Here is a 15,137-nt window from a genome sequence, read left to right on the forward strand (position 1 = left end):
GTTCCATAGGGCTCTGGTCTAAAGCACTATATAATAGGGAATAGGGTTCCATAGGGCTCTGGTCTAAAGTAGTGCACTATATACAGTGGGGCAAAAAAGTATTTAGTCAGCCACCAATTGTGCAAGTTCTCCCACTTAAAAAGATGAGGCCTGTAATTTTCATCATAGGTTCACTTCAACCATGACAGACAAAATGAGAAAAAAAATCCAGAGAATCACATTGTAGGCTTTTTAATGAATATATTTGCAAATTATGGTGGAAAATAAGTATTTGGTCAATAACAAAAGTTTATCTCAATACCTTGTTATATACCCTTTGTTGGCAATGACAGAGTTCAAACGTTTTCTGTAAGTCTTCACAAGGTTTTCACACACTGTTGCTGGTATTTTGGCCCATTCCTCCATGCAGATCTCCTCTAGAGCAGTGATGTTTTGGGGCTGTTGCTGGGCAACACGGACTTTCAACTCCCTCCAAAGATTTTCTATGGGGTTGAGATCTGGAGACTGGCTAGGCCACTCCAGGACCTTGAAATGCTTCTTACGAAGCCACTCCTTCGTTGCCCGGGCGGTGTGTTTGGGATCATTGTCATGCTGAAAGACCCAGCCACGTTTCATCTTCAATGCCCTTGCTGATGGAAGGAGGTTTTTACTCAAAATCTCACGATACATGGCCCCATTCATTCTTTCCTTTACACGGATCAGTCGTCCTGGTCCCTTTGCAGAAAAACAGCCCCAAAGCATGATGTTTCTACCCCCATGCTTCACAGTAGGTATGGTGTTCTTTGGATGCAACTCAGCATTCTTTTTCCTCCAAACACGACGAGTTGAGTTTTTACCAACTCATTTCATCTGACCATATGACATTCTCCCAATCTTCTTCTGGATCATCCAAATGCTCTCTAGCAAACTTCAGACGGGCCTGGACATGTACTGGCTTAAGCAGGGGGACACGTCTGGCACTGCAGGATTTGAGTCCCTGGCGGCGTAGTGTGTTACTGATGGTAGGCTTTGTTACTTTGGTTCCAGCTCTCTGCAGGTCATTCACTAGGTCCCACCGTGTGGTTCTGGGATTTTTGCTCACCGTTCTTGTGATAATTTTGACACCACGGGGTGAGATCTTGCATGGAGCCCCAGATCGAAGGAGAATATCAGTGGTCTTGTATGTCTTCCATTTCCCAATAATTGCTCCCACAGTTGATTTCTTCAAACCAAGCTGCTTACCTATTGCAGATTCAGTCTTCCCAGCCTGGTGCAGGTCTACAATTTTGTTTCTGGTGTCCTTTGACAGCTCTTTGGTCTTGGCCATAGTGGAGTTTGGAGTGTGACTGTTTGAGGTTGTAGACAGGTGTCTTTTATACTGATAACAAGTTCAAACAGGTGCCATTAATACAGGTAACGAGTGGAGGACAGAGGAGCCTCTTAAAGAAGAAGTTACAGGTCTGTGAGAGCCAGAAATCTTGCTTGTTTGTAGGTGACCAAAAACTTATTTTCCACCATAATTTGCAAATAAATTCATTAAAAATCCTACAACGTGATTTTCTGGATTTTTTTTCTCATTTTGTCTGTCATAGTTGTAGTGTACCTATGATGAAAATTACAGGCCTCTCTCATATTTTTAAGTGGGAGAACTTGCACAATTGGTGGCTGACTAAATACTTTTTTGCCCCACTGTATAGGGAATAGGGTTCCATAGGCCTCTGTTCTAAAGTAGTGCACTATATAAGGAATAGGGAGCCATTTGGGACACTTATGTCTTGACTCACCAGTGGCTCCAGCTCCTTGCGGTCTATGAGGTTGAGCTCTGTGCTGAAGTAGTAGAAGTGCTTATAGCAGGTGTTAACATGGGCCTCAGCTCCCATCAGGATCATACGGTCAAAATGGTGGATGTAGACGTGGACAAACACCCGGAACAGACGGCAGATGATCTTCTTACAGATCTGGGTGAAGTTCTTGGGGAAGGGGATACCTGTGGGGAAAGAGAGAGAGAGAGGGAGAGAGAGAGAGAGGGGAGAGAGAGAGAGAGAGAGGGGGAGAGAGAGAGAGAGAAAGAGAGGGAGCAGGAGAGAGAGAGAGAGGGAGCAGGAGAGAGAGAAAGAGAGAGAGAGGGAGAGAGAGAGAGGGAAAGGGAAGGGGGGAGAGAGGGAGAGATTTTGTTTTTATTTATTTTTTATTCTTTATGCCATGCACAATGCAGAGAACCGCAGAAGAATAATTATCATTTAATTATCACAGTGAATTATTGTAATGTTTGTTTTTGTGTCAATTAATCCCGAAAAAATAATGTAATTCCTTTGACAGGCAGGCAGGTGGCAGCAGAGAGCCAACAGAGACCAACAGTCTGTTTGCCCTGCAGTATGAACACAAACACAGTCTGTTTACCCTGCAGTATGGGCACAGTCTGTTTACCCTGCAGTAAGGACACAAACACAGTCTGTTTACCCTGCAGTAAGGACACAGAGTCTGTTTACCCTGCAGTAAGGTCACAAACACAGTCTGTTTACCCTGCAGTATGGACACAAACAGAGTCTGTTTACCCTGCAGTATGGACACAAACAGAGTCTGTTTACCCTGCAGTATGGACACAAACACAGTCTGTTTACCCTGCAGTATGGACACAAACAGAGTCTGTTTACCCTGCAGTATGGGCACAGTCTGTTTACCCTGCAGTATGGACACAAACACAGTCTGTTTACCCTGCAGTATGGACACAAACACAGTCTGTTTACCCTGCAGTATGGACACAAACAGAGTCTGTTTACCCTGCAGTATGGGCACAGTCTGTTTACCCTGCAGTATGGACACAAACACAGTCTGTTTACCCTGCAGTATGGACACAAACAGAGTCTGTTTACCCTGCAGTATGGACACAGTCTGTTTACCCTGCAGTATGGACACAAACACAGTCTGTTTACCCTGCAGTATGGACACAAACAGAGTCTGTTTACCCTGCAGAAAGGACACAAAAAGAGTCTGTTTACCCTGCAGAAAGGACACACAGTCTGTTTACCCTGCAGTATGGACACAAACACAGTCTGTTTACCCTGCAGTAAGGACACAGTCTGTTTACCCTGCAGTATGGACACAAACAGAGTCTGTTTACCCTGCAGTATGGACAGTATGGACAACAGAGTCTGTTTACCCTGCAGTATGGACACAGTCTGTTTACCCTGCAGTATGGACACAAACAGAGTCTGTTTACCCTGCAGTATGGACACAACAGAGTCTGTTTACCCTGCAGTATGGACACAAACAGAGTCTGTTTACCCTGCAGTATGGACACAAACGCAGTCTGATTACCCTGCAGTATGGACACAAACACAGTCTGTTTACCCTGCAGTATGGACACAAACACAGTCTGTTTACCCTGCAGTATGGACACAAACACAGTCTGTTTACCCTGCAGTATGGACACAAACACAGTCTGTTTACCCTGCAGTAAGGACACAAACACAGTCTGTTTACCCTGCAGTAAGGACACAGAGTCTGTTTACCCTGCAGTAAGGACATAGAGTCTGTTTACCCTGCAGTATGGACATAGAGTCTGTTTACCCTGCAGTATGGACACAGTCTGTTTACCCTGCAGTATGGACACAAACAGAGTCTGTTTACCCTGCAGTATGGACACAAACACAGTCTGTTTACCCTGCAGTATGGACACAGAGTCTGTTTACCCTGCAGTATGGACATACAGTCTGTTTACCCTGCAGTATGGACACAAACATAGTCTGTTTACCCTGCAGTAAGGACACAAACAGAGTCTGTTTACCCTGCAGTAAGGACACAGTCTGTTTACCCTGCAGTATGGACACAAACAGAGTCTGTTTACCCTGCAGTATGGACACAGAGTCTATTTACCCTGCAGTAAGGACACAGAGTCTGTTTACCCTGCAGTATGGACACAAACACAGTCTGTTTACCCTGCAGTATGGACACAGAGTCTGTTTACCCTGCAGTAAGGACACAGAGTCTATTTACCCTGCAGTATGGACACACACACAGTCTGTTTACCCTGCAGTAAGGACACAGAGTCTGTTTACCCTGCAGTATGGACACAGACACAGTCTGTTTACCCTGCAGTAAGGACACAGAGTCTGTTTACCCTGCAGTATGGACACAGAGTCTGTTTACCCTGCAGTAAGGACACAGAGTCTATTTACCCTGCAGTATGGACACAAACAGAGTCTGTTTACCCTGCAGTAAGGACACAGAGTCTGTTTACCCTGCAGTAAGGACACAGAGTCTGTTTACCCTGCAGTAAGGACACAGAGTCTGTTTACCCTGCAGTAAGGACACACAGTCTGTTTACCCTGCAGTAAGGACACAGAGTCTGTTTACCCTGCAGTAAGGACACACAGTCTGTTTACCCTGCAGTAAGGACACAGAGTCTGTTTACCCTGCAGTATGGACACAAACAGAGTCTGTTTACCCTGCAGTATGGACACAAACACAGTCTGTTTACCCTGCAGTATGGACACACAGTCTGTTTACCCTGCAGTATGGACACAAACAGAGTCTGTTTACCCTGCAGTATGGACACAAACAGAGTCTGTTTACCCTGCAGTATGGACACAAACACAGTCTGTTTACCCTGCAGTATGGACACAAACACAGTCTGTTTACCCTGCAGTATGGACACAAACACAGTCTGTTTACCCTGCAGTATGGACACAAACACAGTCTGTTTACCCTGCAGTATGGACACAAACACAGTCTGTTTACCCTGCAGTATGGACACAAACACAGTCTGTTTACCCTGCAGTAAGGACACAGAGTCTGTTTACCCTGCAGTATGGACACAAACACAGTCTGTTTACCCTGCAGTATGGACACAAACACAGTCTGTTTACCCTGCAGTATGGACACAAACACAGTCTGTTTACCCTGCAGTATGGACACAAACACAGTCTGTTTACCCTGCAGTAAGGACATAGAGTCTGTTTACCCTGCAGTATGGACACAGAGTCTATTTACCCTGCAGTAAGGACACAGAGTCTATTTACCCTGCAGTATGGACACAAACAGAGTCTGTTTACCCTGCAGTATGGACACAAACAGAGTCTGTTTACCCTGCAGTATGGACACAAACACAGTCTGTTTACCCTGCAGTATGGACACAAACAGAGTCTGTTTACCCTGCAGTATGGACACAAACAGAGTCTGTTTACCCTGCAGTAAGGACACAAACAGAGTCTGTTTACCCTGCAGTATGGACACAAACAGAGTCTGTTTACCCTGCAGTATGGACACACAGTCTGTTTACCCTGCAGTATGGACACAAACAGAGTCTGTTTACCCTGCAGTATGGACACAAACAGAGTCTGTTTACCCTGCAGTATGGACATAGAGTCTGTTTACCCTGCAGTATGGACATAGAGTCTGTTTACCCTGCAGTAAGGACACAGTCTGTTTACCCTGCAGTAAGGACACAGAGTCTATTTACCCTGCAGTAAGGACACCGAGTCTGTTTACCCTGCAGTATGGACACAAACAGAGTCTGTTTACCCTGCAGTATGGACATACAGTCTGTTTACCCTGCAGTATGGACATACAGTCTGTTTACCCTGCAGTATGGACACACACAGAGTCTGTTTACCCTGCAGTATGGGCATACAGTCTGTTTACCCTGCAGTATGGACACAAACAGCGTCTGTTTACCCTGCAGTATGGACATACAGTCTGTTTACCCTGCAGTATGGACACAAACAGAGTCTGTTTACCCTGCAGTATGGACACAGAGTCTGTTTACCCTGCAGTATGGACACAGAGTCTGTTTACCCTGCAGTATGGACACAGAGTCTGTTTACCCTGCAGTATGGACACAAACAGAGTCTGTTTACCCTGCAGTATGGACATACAGTCTGTTTACCCTGCAGTATGGACATACAGTCTGTTTACCCTGCAGTATGGACATACAGTCTGTTTACCCTGCAGTATGGACACAAACAGAGTCTGTTTACCCTGCAGTAAGGACACAGAGTCTGTTTACCCTGCAGTAAGGACACAGTCTGTTTACCCTGCAGTATGGACACAGTCTGTTTACCCTGCAGTAGGGACACAAACAGAGTCTGTTTACCCTGCAGTATGGACACAACAGAGTCTGTTTACCCTGCAGTATGGACACAAACAGAGTCTGTTTACCCTGCAGTATGGACACAAACACAGTCTGTTTACCCTGCAGTAAGGACACAAACAGAGTCTGTTTACCCTGCAGTATGGACATACAGTCTGTTTACCCTGCAGTAAGGACACAAACAGAGTCTGTTTACCCTGCAGTAAGGACACAAACAGAGTCTGTTTACCCTGCAGTATGGACATACAGTCTGTTTACCCTGCAGTATGGACACAAACAGAGTCTGTTTACCCTGCAGTAAGGACACAAACACAGTCTGTTTACCCTGCAGTATGGACATACAGTCTGTTTACCCTGCAGTAAGGACACAGAGTCTGTTTACCCTGCAGTATGGACATAGAGTCTGTTTACCCTGCAGTATGGACACAAACACAGTCTGTTTGCAGTATGGACACCTCTGCCCTGCAGTATGGACACAGAGTCTGTTTACCCTGCAGTAAGGACACAGTCTGTTTACCCTGCAGTATGGACACAGTAAGGACACAGTCTGTTTACCCTGCAGTATGGACACAAACACAGTCTGTTTACCCTGCAGTATGGACACAAACCCTGCAGTATGGACACAGAGTCTGTTTACCCTGCAGTATGGACACAAACACAGTCTGTTTACCCTGCAGTATGGACACAAAGTCTGTTTACCCTGCACACCTCTGTTTACCCTGCAGTATGGACACAGAGTCTGTTTACCCTGCAGTATGGACACAAGTATGGACACACAGTCTGTTTACCCTGCAGTAAGGACACAAAGTCTGTTTACCCTGCAGTATGGACACAAACAGAGTCTGTTTACCCTGCAGTATGGACACAAACACAGTCTGTTTACCCTGCAGTATGGACATACAGTCTGTTTACCCTGCAGTAAGGACACACAGTCTGTTTACCCTGCATTATGGACATACAGTCTGTTTACCCTGCAGTAAGGACACACAGTCTGTTTACCCTGCAGTATGGACATACAGTCTGTTTACCCTGCAGTATGGACATAGAGTCTGTTTACCCTGCAGTATGGACATACAGTCTGTTTACCCTGCAGTATGGACATAGAGTCTGTTTACCCTGCAGTATGGACATACAGTCTGTTTACCCTGCAGTATGGACATACAGTCTGTTTACCCTGCAGTATGGACATACAGTCTGTTTACCCTGCAGTATGGACACAAACACAGTCTGTTAGTGGTAACATGGGTAACATTTTCTCAACGACATGCCACACAACCCGTATCCCACTCTGGTAATAATACAACCACACAGTGATGCTATGGAGACCAACAACTGTGCAGGGCATCAAATGCATGATCTAAGCCAAAGACATACTAGCCAACCGACTGGCATGTATCCCAATCTTGTAGATATAATTGAATTGTATAAACTTCATTGATGGACAGTTGGAAATGTCTCCAGCATAGGACACATACAGGGACAACTCCATCAATACAACCAGGACAGACCAGGACAATACAACCAGGACAGACCAGGACAATATAACCTGACCATCAGACTACAGGACAGACCAGGACAATACAACCAGACTATCGGACTACAGGACAGACCAGGACAATATAACCTGACCATCAGACTACAGGACAGACCAGGACAATACAACCAGACTATCGGACTACAGGACAGACCAGGACAATACAACCAGCACAGACCAGGACAATACAACCAGACTGTCAGACTACAGGACAGACACTACGGGTTACTACCGTCCCTGTCTGTCTGTCTGTCTGTGTCTGTCCATCTCAGTCTGTCTCCGTCCATCTCTGTCCGTCTCTGTCTGTCTGCAGCCTGAGATGTTTTCGGTAATCCAATCCACAGAGTGACCAGAGCAGGTCAATACTGACTGGGTCTAGGTCATCACAGAGAGAGGAAGAGGTTGGTTACCAACCACACATTTACAATAGGACCAGTCTGAGGGATGTTGAAGATGTACAGCAGCTGAGCTTGAGAGCACACCCTATTCCCTATGTAGTGCACTAATTTAGACCAGAGCCCTATGGAACCCTATTCCCTATGTAGTGCACTAATTTAGACCGGAGCCCTATTCCCTATGTAGTGCACTACTTTAGACCAGAGCTCTATGGAGCCCTATTCCCTATGTAGTGCACTACTTTAGACCAGAGCCCTATGGAACCCTATTCCCTATGTAGTGCACTAATTTAGACCCTATGAGCCCTATAGAACCCTATTCCCTATGTAGTGCACTAATTTTAGACCAGAGCCCTATGGAGCCCTATTCCCTATGTGCACTAATTATGGAGCCCTATTCCCTATGTAGTGCACTAATTTAGACCACTATGGAGCCCTATTCCCTATGTAGTGCACTACCCTATTCCCTATTTAGTGCAGACCAGAGCCCTATGGAACCCTATTCCCTATGTAGTGCACTAATTTAGACCAGAGCCCCCTATTCCCTATGTAGTGCAACCAGAGCCCTATTCCCTATGTAGTGCACTAATTTAGACCAGAGCCCTATGGAGCCCTATTCCCTATGTAGTGCACTACTTTAGACCAGAGCCCTATGGAACCCTATTCCCTATGTAGTGCACTAATTTAGACCCCTAGAGCCCTATGGAGCCCTATTCCCTATGTAGTGCACTAATTTAGACCAGAGCCCTATTGAACCCTATTCCCTATATAGTGCACTACTTTAGACCAGAGCCCTATGGAACCCTATTCCCTATGTAGTGCACTACTTTAGACCAGAGCCCTATGGAACCCTATTCCCTATGTAGTGCACTAATTTAGACCAGAGCCCTATGGAGCCCTATTCCCTATGTAGTGCACTAATTTAGACCAGAGCCCTATTGAACCCTATTCCCTACGTAGTGCACTACTTTAGACCAGAGCCCTATGGAACCCTATTCCCTATATAGTGCACTACTTTAGACCAGAGCCCTATGGAACCCTATTCCCTATATAGTGCACTACTTTAGACCAGAGCCCTATGGAACCCTATTCCCTATATAGTGCACTACTTTAGACCAGAGCCCTATGGAACCCTATTCCCTATATAGTGCACTACTTTAGACCAGAGCCTTATGGAACCATATTCCCTGTGTGACAGACACCCTCTGACAGAGCTGAACGGTCACACAGACACCCTCTATCTGACAGAGCTGAACGGTCACACAGACACCCTCTATCTGACAGAGCCGCAAGACTCATCAATCTCACCGGAGAAGTCATCCGAGTGAGCGAAACAGCACCCCAGCTGTCTCAGTATGTATAGATCATGTTTCTGATGCTGTCTGGCCAAAAAGAGTGTGGCAGGTAATATTATTTTTGGCCAGACAGCATCAGCTATATGAGCTACAGATACTAAAACAGACAGGTGCTTTTTGCCTTGCTATGATGCTTTCTCTGATGAAAGAGATTCAGGTTCTTGGCGAATCAATAATTATTAAATAAATTAAATAATTGAATAATTAAATAATTGAAAACAATAATTATTACAATTTAGTAATTTAGTAGACACTCTTATCCAGAGTGACTTATAGGAGCAATTTAGGATTAAGTGCCTTGCTCAAGAGCACAATTACATATATTTCATCTAGTCGGCTCGGGGATTTGAACCAGCAACTTCTCGGTTACTGACCCGGATAGACATTATTATATACAGTGGCATTCGGGAAAAAGTATTCAGACTCCTTCCCTTTTTCCACATTTTGTTACTTATTCTAAAATGGATTTAAAAACTATTGTAAACGTATAGAAAAAAAACAAAACAAACAGAAATACCTTATTTACATAAATATTCAGCTCAGCTGCATCCTGTTTCCATTGATCATTTACATTTTTTATTTAACTAGGTATCCTTGAGATGTTTCTACAACTTGATTGGAGTACACCTGTGGTAAATTCAATGGATTGGACATGACTTGGAAAGGCACACACCGGTCTATATAAGGTCTCACAGTTCACACAGTGCATGTCAGAGCAAAAACCATGCCATGAGGTTGAAGAAATTGTCTGTAGAGCTCTTAGACAGGATTGTGTTGAGGCACAGATCTGGGGAAGGGTACCCAAAAAATGTCTGCAGCATTGAAGCTCCCCAAGAACACTGTGGCCTCCATCATTATTAAATGGAAGAAGTTCTGAACCACCAATACCCTTCCTAGAGCTGGCCTCCTGGCCAAACTGAGCAATTGGGGGAGAAGGGCCTTGGTCAAGGAGGTGACCAAGAGCCTGATGGTCACTCTGACAGAGCTCAAGAGTTCCTCTGTGGAGATGGGAGAACCTTCCAGAAGGACAACCATCTCTGCAGCACTCCACCAATCAGGCCTTTATGGTAGCGTGGCCAGATGGAAGCCACTCCTCAGTAAAAGGCACATGACAGGCCACTTGGAGTTTGCCGGGACAAGTCTCTGAATGTCCAGCCAGAGCCCTGACTTCAACCCGATTGAACATCTCTGGATAAACCTGAAATTAGCTGTGCAGTGACGTTCCCCATCCAACCCTACTTGAGCTTGAGAGGCCCTGCAGAGAAGAATGGGAGAATCTCCCCAAATACAGGTGCCAAGCTTCTAGCGTCATTCCCAAGAAGACTCAAGACTGTAATCACTGCCAAAGGTGCTTCAACAAAGAACTAAGTAAAGGGTCTGAATACATATTTTTAAAATATTTATATGCTGAAACAGGAAAGGGCCTTCATATACTGCTGCCACAAAGTTGTAAGCACAGAATTGTATGCTGTAGCGTTAAGATTTCCCTTCACTGGAACTAAGGGACCTAGCCCGAACCATGAAAAAACAGCCCCAGACCATTACTCCTCCTCCTCCACCAAACTTTACAGTTGGCACTATGCATCTGGGCAGGTAGCATTCTCCTGCATCCACCAAACTCAGATTCGTCCATCGGACTGCAAAATGGTGAAGTGTGATTCATCACTCCAGAGAACGCGTTTCCACTGCTCCAGAGTCCAATGGTGGTGAGCTTTACACCACTCCAGCCGACGCTTGGCATTGCTCATGGTGATCTTAGGCTTGTGTGCGGCTGCTCGGCCATGGAAACCCATTTCATGACGCTCCAGACGAACAGTTCTTGTGCTGACATTGCTTCCAGAGGCAGTTTGGAACTCAGTAGTGAGTGTTGCAACATGTCTTTAGAGAGAGAAAGTCCTCTTATTCTCCAGTAACAGAGGAAGTCCTTAACATGTCTTTAGAGAGAGAAAGTCCTCTTATTCTCCAGTAACAGAGGAAGTCCTTAACATGTCTCTAGAGAGAGAAAGTCCTCTTATTCTCCAGTAACAGAGGAAGTCCTTAACATGTCTTTAGAGAGAGAAAGTCCTCTTATTCTCCAGTAACAGAGGAAGTCCTTAACATGTCTCTAGAGAGAGAAAGTCCTCTTATTCTCCAGTAACAGAGGAAGTCCTTAACATGTCTTTAACATGTCTTTAGTAACAGAGAAGTCCTTAAATGTCCTCTTATTCTCCAGTAACAGAGGAAGTCCTTAACATGTCTCTAGAGAGAAAGAAACAGTCCTCTGTCTATTCTCCAGTAACAGAGGAAGTCCTTAACATGTCTCTAGAGAGAGAAAGTCCTCTTATTCTCCAGTAACAGAGGAAGTCCTTAACATGTCTCTAGAGAGAGAAAGTCCTCTTATTCTCCAGTAACAGAGGAAGTCCTCTAACATTCTCCAGTCTCTAGAGAGAGAAAGTCCTCTTATTCTCCAGTAACAGAGGAAGTCCTTAACATGTCTCTAGAGAGAGAAAGTCCTCTTATTCTCCAGTAACAGAGGAAGTGCTTAACATGTCTCTAGAGAGAGAAAGTCCTCTTATTCTCCAGTAACAGAGGAAGTCCTTAACATGTCTCTAGAGAGAGAAAGTCCTCTTATTCTCCAGTAACAGAGGAAGTCCTTAACATGTCTCTAGAGAGAGAAAGTCCTCTTATTCTCCAGTAACAGAGGAAGTCCTTAACATGTCTCTAGAGAGAGAAAGTCCTCTTATTCTCCAGTAACAGAGGAAGTCCTTAACATGTCTCTAGAGAGAGAAAGTCCTCTTATTCTCCAGTAACAGAGGAAGTCCTTAACATGTCTTTAGAGAGAGAAAGTCCTCTTATTCTCCAGTAACAGAGTAACTCTAGAGGAAAGTCCTTTATTCTCCAGTAACAGAGGAAGTCCTTAACAGTCTTTAGAGAGAAAGTCCTCTTATTCTCCAGTAACAGAGGAAGTCCTTAACATGTCTCTAGAGAGAGAAAGTCCTCTTATTCTCCAGTAACAGAGGAAGTCCTTAACATGTCTTTAGAGAGAGAAAGTACTCTTATTCTCCAGTAACAGAGGAAGTCCTTAACATGTCTTTAGAGAGAGAAAGTCCTCTTATTCTCCAGTAACAGAGGAAGTCCTTAACATGTCTCTAGAGAGAGAAAGGCACTTGTTCAGAACGTACACCCACTACATAAACCCAGCTAGCACCCTGTGTGTTTGTGTTGCAGTAGCCTGTTAGCCAGGTTAGATCTGATTAAGAGGGGATTGATCAAGTTGGTTTGAATTAATAATTAAGTCATTCATATTTAATTATGCGCAGTAAACACACGTGTTTGTTTCAGTAAAGTTAATTTACATTCCTCTTTACGGACACCAGCAACAAGCAAAAAGGTTTCATTTCCAGTTCGAGACTGTTCCTGACTGGGAAACACTCTTGTCACTTCAAAACAGGGACCACAATGGAATACAATTCTCCTTGATTGTCAAATGCCTGTCAATTTAACATCTATATACAGTTTATGTATTTATTTTCTCTTAACTGACACACATAGATGTTTTAAAGTTCATCAAAAGCAATCAATACTACAGACCCACAGAAAACCACAGCAGTGAATTTTCCATCAACATTTCCAGCCTATAGGGACCATCAATCATTTGAATGTGTGTCTCGACTGACAGGAGATGATCTCATTCAGAGCCTGAATGATCTGAGTTTTAGACGGATGGAGCTCACTCCTCACTATGTGCCACTCTCATTTCAAAGTCGTAGGTCCATAGGATCTCTGGTGTAAAGTAGTGCACTATATAGGGAATAGGGTCCCATAGGGCTCTGGTCTAAAGTAGTGCACTATATATAGGGAATAGGGTCCCATAGGGCTCTGGTCTAAAGTAGTGCACTATAAAGGGAATAGGGTTCCATAGGGCTCTGGTCTAAAGTAGTGCACTATATAAGGAATAGGGTTCCATAGGCCTCTGGTCTAAAGTAGTGCACTATATAGGGAATAGGGTTCCATGGGGCTCTGGTCTAAAGTAGTGCACTATATAGGGAATAGGGTTCCATAGGGCTCTGGTCTAAAGTAGTGCACTATATAGGGAATAGGGTTCCACAGGGCTCTGGTCTAAAGTAGTGCACTATATAGGGACTAGAGTTCCATTTGGGACCCTTCCTCAGTCTCTCTAAACCGCTCCCCCGGGTCTTGTGAAACAGGATTATACGGGGATCTCACAATTCAGGAAAAGATCCATTATTGCACAAAAGTATTAGGTCAAAGTTGAACCCGTAAGAATTCAACCATTCATGCCTATAACACAGAGGCTGAATATATACATATATGCAATTAGTAAAGCTAACTTTAATAAGGGGTAAATGTGAAGCCACTCTATGTCGCTGAATTATATATTAAATCTGTTCAAAATCTCTTGATTGAAATCAAACAACATGAATCACTGTATTCAGGAGATTGGATCAAACAGTAAACTCCCTGAACATACAGTACAATTTATAACAGACATCCACCATGAGATAGATTTGAACACTGTCATCATCAATCTATCACATCAAAGAGCGTCACAGAGACAGCATGACCCTGGGTAACCTTAACCCTATCCTGAAACTGACCCCCCACAGAGATGACAGAGCGAGTCAGAAAGACACTGTCTCAGGAAGACATAACATCACCTTAAAGGTGAAAGGTCAGCTACCTGCACCATGACACTGGGAAATCCTAACCCTAACCTGACAGTGACCCCAAAGTCATGACAGAGACAAATAACAGTGGTCTGGCACACTGCAACTGCAGCTGCTGGGTTAGTAACAGACAACAGGGCCATACATACACTGACTATCCTAACCCTAACACTGACTACCCTAACTCTAACCCTGACTACCCTAACCCTGACTACCCTAACTCTAACCCTGACTACCCTATACCTGACTACCCTAACCCTAACCCTGACTACCCTAACCCTGACTACTCTAACCCTAACCCTGGCCACCCTAACTCTAACTCTGGCCACCCTAACCCTGACTACCCTAACCCTGACTACCCTGACTACCCTAACCCTGACTACCCTGATGACCCTAACTCTAACCCTGACTACCCTATACCTGACTACCCTAACCCTAACCCTGACTACCCTAACCCTGACTACTCTAACCCTAACCCTGGCCACCCTAACTCTAACCCTGGCCACCCTAACCCTGACTACCCTAACCCTGACTACCCTTACCCTGACTACCCTAACTCTAACCCAGACTATATTAATGGTTTAAACCCTCTGGGTTGTTGCCATGATCTTCTCCTCAATCACAGTAACCTGAACTAGATTGTAGCTACGTTAACCCAACACCTAGTGTTCTCCTCAATCACAGTAACCTGAACTAGATTGTAGCTACGTTAACCCAACACCTAGTGTTCTCCTCAAGATGTTCTGAGTCCTTAGGGGCTAAGGTGCTGGACTGACAGTACTTGGCTCAAGCCCTGGTTACTTCACAACTAAGGAATACTGTAGACTACACATGGCTCAAAACAAGGCTACACCACCTGGCTCAAAACAAGGCTACACCACCTGTCTCAAAACAAGGCTACATCACCACCTGTCTCAAAACAAGGCTACACCACCTGTCTCAAAACAAGGCTACACCACCTGGCTCAAAACAAGGCTACAACACCACCTGGCTCAAAACAAGGCTACAACACCACCTGGCTCAAAACAAGGCTACAACACCACCTGGCTCAAAACAAGGCTACAACACCACCTGGCTCAAAACAAGGCTACAACACCACCTGGCTCAAAACAAGGC

The 15,137-nt window shown here is 44.7% G+C and overlaps 1 protein-coding gene across 4 annotated transcripts in view; it reads right to left on the reverse strand.

Moving 5' to 3' along the window:
• LOC112259476 (MOB kinase activator 3B-like) overlaps positions 1 to 15,137 on the reverse strand; it is a 54,510-nt gene that overhangs the window by 3,320 nt on the left and 36,053 nt on the right. For all 4 annotated transcript variants that reach the window (XM_042326397.1, XM_042326399.1, XM_042326396.1 and 1 more), the window contains exon 3: positions 1,764 to 1,966. In XM_042326397.1, the coding sequence (XP_042182331.1) occupies positions 1,764 to 1,966 (203 nt within the window). The remainder of the gene's footprint in view (positions 1 to 1,763; positions 1,967 to 15,137) is intronic.

This window comes from Oncorhynchus tshawytscha, linkage group LG09 (assembly GCF_018296145.1).
Source record: "Oncorhynchus tshawytscha isolate Ot180627B linkage group LG09, Otsh_v2.0, whole genome shotgun sequence".
Classification (NCBI taxonomy): Eukaryota; Metazoa; Chordata; class Actinopteri; order Salmoniformes; family Salmonidae; genus Oncorhynchus; species Oncorhynchus tshawytscha.